This window comes from Penaeus monodon, chromosome 2 (assembly GCF_015228065.2).
Source record: "Penaeus monodon isolate SGIC_2016 chromosome 2, NSTDA_Pmon_1, whole genome shotgun sequence".
In the NCBI taxonomy this organism is placed as follows: Eukaryota; Metazoa; Arthropoda; class Malacostraca; order Decapoda; family Penaeidae; genus Penaeus; species Penaeus monodon.
This window is the reverse complement of record NC_051387.1, coordinates 35,206,860-35,213,260: the sequence shown is the minus strand read 5'-3', so window position 1 is coordinate 35,213,260 and position 6,401 is coordinate 35,206,860. Positions and strand designations below refer to the sequence as shown.

Sequence of the window (6,401 nt, the reverse complement as noted above, 5' to 3'; positions counted from 1 at the left end):
AAGTGTTAGAACCGACTTAATCACACTTTCACTGGCAAAAAAATAATCTTTTGCCGTGATTGTAACAAAAAAAAAAAACTCATGGCATGCATACTCTATGGCATGTGCGTACGTGCCCCCGGCAGATGGTCCCGCCATGCCATGGCATGTACTTACATGCCACCCGTCGGCAATGGGTTAATAGTATTGTAAAAAAAAAATCCCACCAATTCAAGGAATGAGGAAATCAGATCGGTCTCTAGGGTCAACTGATAGATTCTTGCTGACTATGTAACAAAACTCACTAAAATCTAAAGGGTACAGTACACAAGCCAGCTGACATTGGGTTAATTTTAAAATGCTAATGAACCTAATGAATCTGGAAAAGTAGTTACTAATTCAAACAAGCATTTTACTGCTAGGAGATGAAGGCGACATGAGCATACCAAGCCATTACACTTTAGAAGTTTAGTAGGTAAGTAATACAAAAAAAATAGTAGCACATTAATCAAATGTGTATTTTTTTTATTTCCTTTATATTCTGATAAGAATAAATGAACCTCTTATATCCAACAACTCTCATACAATTCTGTTACATCCTATCACTCATCATCGTCATCCTCTTCCTCATCGTCGTCGTCATCATCGTCGTCGTCGTCATCGTCATCATCACCCTCCTCTTCCTCCTCGCCCTCCTCTTCCTCATCATCATCGTCATCCTCTTCCTCTTCTTGTTCTTCCTCTTCCTTTACTGGTTCCTTCTATAAAAATAAAAATACAAAATAACAAGGATACATTCCAAGGTTTCAAATCCTGATGTTCATTTTTACTCTTGATTATTTTTCATTGTTCCAAAATGACTCAAGTCTTATCTAAGAGTTTAATATAAAAAGGTTGTTAATATTTAAGCAAAATGGAATAGTTTGCATCAATGGGCAGATACAACATATTTGTGTGAATGAAGATTTTACAAAAGGTACTTGATCTCTTACCTTTGCCTTCTTGTTTGGCTTTGTTTCAGCCTCAGGCAGGGTTCTCTTGGGTGATTTATCTCTGTTGGGGAGGAGTGTGTGTGTCATTACATTACACTAAAAGCTGAACTCCAACCAGAAAAAGTATATGACAAAACTATTCTACCGGTTAACTTAGTATCACAATCTGTGCTTTTCAGCATTTATGTTATTAAAAAAAAGTAATTTTTGTCTAATTATCCTAATACACAAACTATGTACTTCTAGAATAACTTACTGTTGTGCAAAGGCCTTATTAACTGTGATTTTTCCATCAATATCCTTAATCTTTGCTGTTGCTTCCTCGGCTTCTTTTTCTGTCTTGAAGTGCATTTGTAGAAATCTTAGAAGAGGAGAAAAGTCTCAGATTAGATACTGGACATTTTCCTGATAACCCATAAACCATTCTATGTTACATATATAAGAGAGCTTGCATTTGGATTTGTATATAAATACTAAAAAGTATAGTTAAATGGTAAAGTGGAAGGGAAACAATTTGACAACTTACTTTCCAAGTTTAACTGTGTTTGCACCTTTCACTGCTTGCAGGAAGTGTTTGATATCTTCTATACTGGGCTTATTTTGAAACTCTACAAAAAGTGCTGTTTTGTCAAATTCTTGTGGCTGAAAGACAATACTTTTTTTTTAAAAAGATCAGTTTTTTACAATTCTATTCAGGCATCAAAATTTGGCCTTAATACATTTCTTTCCAAGTAACAGACAGAAATATTGAACTATAATATTAAGTTAAATATTATGATATTAAACAAATTGCAAAACCAAGCAATGGAATAGTTTGGTGCTGACGATTAAATAGAAAGAAGGGTTTCAGGACGAAACTACCAAATACTACAAGCAAAATATTTTAAAATACACCTTTTTGTCTTTGATAATGCAAATATTCATACTAATGGTCTCTTTCAACCAATTAAGAAAATTATTTTGAATATAATATTAACCAGCATGCCACAAGTGACAATTTTCTTCTATATCTATAATCAGGTATATGTAATTTAATTCTATAGCAAATTCATATAAACATGTGTTTACCTCTAGTAGGCAGAATTTTAGTAACTTAAAGGTTAGTTCATACATTGTAGGCCTAATAATCCAGTTTTCAATGTTGGCCATGTACGTCAGTGAGGATTTTTAATATTCAAGTACTAGGAGAAAGAAAGACTTTTTTGTCTGGCTGCATGCCACTTATGATTGTAAAATATTCTGAAATATTCAGCCAATTATGAGACTATCTTTTTTGCACCATGCCTTTTTAAAGTTTGACATTGGTGTGTAAAACAGTAATATGCTAGTATAGTACAATTTCTAGACTTTGCTGCTTTACTTACTCTGGGCTTTTGGCCAAAGCTTCTTCCACCCCCAAATCCTCCCCTGCCTCCTCTCCCTCTGAATCCTCCTCGGCCTCCTCGGCCTCTGGGAGATGTGCCATTTGAAACTTTTTCTGTTGCGTCAACCATTGTGTTTTTTGTAACTGGAAGAAAGAAGAAAAAGTTTAATGAAAATTAAATTTCTGTAGCACCAAACATGCAAACTCAAACACTAATTATAATCTTGAACTCCCATGGATAAATGTGGATAAATATGGTACATTCTTGGACCTGATATTTGCGACATGTTTTTCTGTCACCAAGTGCTTTTGTTTATTCTAATTACTTTCCATTTTGGGTTCCCAAATCTGAATTTCAGATGTAGTTTGAAGTGGTCAGAACTAATCTGGTATTCAATTTGTGTAAACACTTCACGGGCTTGAGGTTGTTGTTGTTATTATTATTATTATTATTATTATTATTATAATAATTTATTTTTTTATTATTTTTTGGGGGAGTGGGGATAAAAATATAAACTTTAATTTTGACAATCTGCTAACCCACATGGTGTACTATGAGCAAAGCAATCATAGTTGACTTGACAATCTCACAGACCTATGGCTGTTAAATGTAATACATACTACATTAATTCAATCAATTCATATAACAATGATATTTTCATATACCAATGCTAGCAAATTTTCAGTTTTCAATATTACTGTTTTTCACAAACAGTCCTGTGCCCAAGTTCACTATTATACAATCATTACATATTTACAAGCAGTCAGTTACCATCATGTTTACTAGTGATGGTAAATTGGGATTCATGGACAGATGGCAACTCACTATGCACATATGATTGTAAATGGACTCATTCTAATGATAGCCATAGGGCTCTTGTAAATTATTTTACCAATTTTACCAGTACCATACATAATTCTTAAGGCTTCTTCAGCCAATGAAGGAACATATAAACAAACCTGAGAAGAGCAATTTCTGAATTATGGCTTCAGGAATGACACTTTGTAACATACTGGACATGGGTAGAAAACTTGTTGAATTATATTTATCATGTGCAATGTTAATGACCTCCCTGGCTATCTACCATCAAAATTGGAATCAGTACAATCAGTCATATCAATGTATATTTATTATCGTCAATCAAGGAACTAGTTGAAACACCTTTTAATTATCTATTTCACTTATCTTTAATGTTATGCAAGGAACCACTCCAAACTTTACATTTTTTATTCAGCAACATTTACTGTCAAAATAGGAAAGAAACTTATTCTCACCCACGTAATTGGGAGTGTTATACTTTGCCTTTGTTCCAACAAATATCTGTTTATATATCATTTTTTGAGGGGGAGGGATTGGGCAAAATGATGATGAAACCGGGTCCAGGGGTGGAGCCCCAGACTAGGGACATACACCAATCCATTAAGGCTCTGGGGGAAAGTCTCTAGGTCTGGATGAATTTTGACTTGTATGGCAATCTTTACTTACTAGTTTGTGCTTTTAGGATGGGTTTCATTTGTTCAACCTGGGAATTTCATTTCTGACGGGTACAGTCCTGTTGTAAATTATCCCCCTTTCTTTCCCGAGACAGAAAATGTTACAATTGTTTTTGTGAATATATTACTTCTGGTAGTACTTTATTGATAAAACAATGCACTTGTGGTACTGGTAAAACTGAAATGAACTTGTATGATTTATCTGAGCAAATGATATCCTTTGTTACAGTGGTTAATGGGGGGGGGGGGGATCCTGTTATGACTATATCCTCCAGGGGTGTTGCATTCTTTTGTGGTAGGTTAACCCCTCTGATTTGGATGACATGATCATCATGAAAAAATCTGACTGCAAACCTGCCATCACAGAAAAATCTGGCATTGTGAATGTTTCAGCTGAAGGCCAGGGTGACAAGAAAGCCTCACCACAAGTGCACAAACCTCTTGGGAGGCTGATTAGACTCATCTAGAGATTTTGCATTATTCCCATCCCTAAATGAGTGTGGAATGTAATATTCGTGAGCCATGACTGGAAGAACACCAGCTCCACGGAGGATGCCGTTTCCATGCTCATCATCATATTCCTAGCACTGTGACTGGCAATGCAGGTTGTATTATAGAAAACTGAATATCACAAAAAAAAAAGATAATGATAAAAAGCCAAATGTTAAATATTTTTCTTTTTCTTGCACAGAATTGTAGACAAAAGATAAAACGAGTGCGCTTGTGCAAAAAAACAGTATTACCATCTGGATAATGCACATCAAAAAGCTAGTATGGACATTGGAAAATGGCAAAAAAGATAAAAATGTTTATGCATAAAAAGAGGAAATAACATTACAAATAGGAAGCGCAGTCTTGTCACTTAGATACTAGATCGTTGTATATAAATCCCACAGGATTAAGGTTAAGTTGGTTTATTGGTTAGGATGCAATGTACAATCACCACAGGGGATCTGGATATCCCGTAGATTTTTACCGAAAGGTGGGTTTGGTTCCCAAAGTTTTTCAAAAGTTGGTGCGTTGGTGTTTTAGAGTTTCAAAGATGGTGACGATGACCATAGTTTCATTATCGGATTTTAAGCATTTTTTTTGTGCTTGTTTTACACATTTCTGTTCTCCTTTCTTCTTATTTCTGCCTGTTTTAAACCACAATTTCCCTGATCTACTTTATGCCCTCCCCTGCTATTGGGTCTTATCAAGTTGCATCAAGATTGTCGGCTGGGGAATGCAATGGAAATGATCATCAGATTCGCTTTCATCACACGAGAATAAATCTGATGATATAAATATTATCATTTATGGAAATTTAATCCAAATGAGTATATTCCGAATTATAATTTTGTAGGGCTTGGTGCAGGGTGCTCCTAGCTGCCCTGCATTCATTCCAATACTATGTGGGGCCCCACGGAGCAAGCAACACCATATGGAAAAGTGTGGTAATTGTTACCGAGACCGATGCACCCGTTCCAAAATCTAATTTTTTATATCTTTCCTCTACCTAACCATCTTGCGGGATGCGTGGGGAACCATGGATTAAAGGGTGGGGGGGGGGGGGGGGGGATAATGGATGGCACTGGATGTCAATGGGAACCTGCAGAAATCGAAGAAAGTGATTTATGAATCGTTAAAAAGTCAATTTTTTGCAAACCTGAGCCAAATTTTGTCCAAAAATCGAAATAAACAAGCACAAAAAACAATTAAAGCCGGCTAATGAAACTCTACAGATGTCCCCGCCATTTTAGAAATTCTATGGACTGATGCACCAAATTTTGGAAAAAAAAATAAAAATAAAAAATAAACATGGGAATAAAACCCGCTGTTCAGTAAAAATCTAAGGGATTTCACATAATCCACATCCCCCGTCGTAATCGTACAATGCATCCTAACCAATAAACCAACCTAATCTTAACCCTATGGGATTTATACACTATGGTCTATATATTCCCTAGCCAGAGGGCACTGCCCCTTGGACCCCCATGGTATTGTATACGCCTAGCCTGGGGGCTATGCCCCCTGGACCTCCCATGTTAACATAGGGGCTATGCCCCCTGGACCTGTAATTGATGCAGAACTTAAAATGAAATATTTTCATCATTTCCTGGTAAATACAAGGCTGCTGCAGATTTACCTATATAGCTTTCTATTCTATTTTTTTATGCTCTACAAGACGGCAGTGACCAAAAGTGCGGGGGGAACAGATTCTGTGGAACGCCCGCCCCGCAGGGATGTTTAATGTGGCTGTGTAATGAGCACTAAGTCATGAAGTAAGAATGACCCAAAATTTCGTCTGTGACCACCCTTTGTATACCTCACTTACTTGGTCTTTCATCATCATTCAACGGTAGGTTCATGTCTGAGCCGCCGTGGTCACAGCATGATACTCAATTGCAGTTTTCACGTTGTGATGCTCTTGGAGTGAGTACGTGGTAGGGTCCCCAGTTCCTTTCCACGGAGAGTGCCGGTGTTACGTTTTTAGGTAATCATTCTCTCTTATTTTATCCGGGCTTGGGACCAGCACTGACTTGAGCTGGCTTGGCCACCCAGTGGCTAGGCACTCATATGTTAATTATGTA

General features: G+C 36.7%; 1 protein-coding gene across 2 annotated transcripts in view; it reads right to left on the bottom strand.

Moving 5' to 3' along the window:
* Positions 1-475: 475 nt before the first annotated feature.
* LOC119582601 (U3 small nucleolar RNA-associated protein 25-like) overlaps positions 476-6,401 on the bottom strand; it is an 8,413-nt gene continuing 2,487 nt past the window's right edge. Inside the window, exons 1-5 of one of the 2 annotated variants that reach the window (XM_037930985.1) lie at positions 2,336-2,478; positions 1,498-1,613; positions 1,228-1,332; positions 972-1,032; positions 476-740 (exon numbers count right to left, since the gene is read on the bottom strand). In XM_037930985.1, coding sequence (XP_037786913.1) covers positions 582-740; positions 972-1,032; positions 1,228-1,332; positions 1,498-1,613; positions 2,336-2,464 — 570 coding nt within the window. In that variant the 5' untranslated portion in view covers positions 2,465-2,478 and the 3' untranslated portion in view covers positions 476-581. Of the gene's footprint in view, positions 741-971; positions 1,033-1,227; positions 1,333-1,497; positions 1,614-2,335; positions 2,479-6,401 lie in introns of those variants that run through there. The other variant, XM_037930977.1, reaches the window with a different exon arrangement.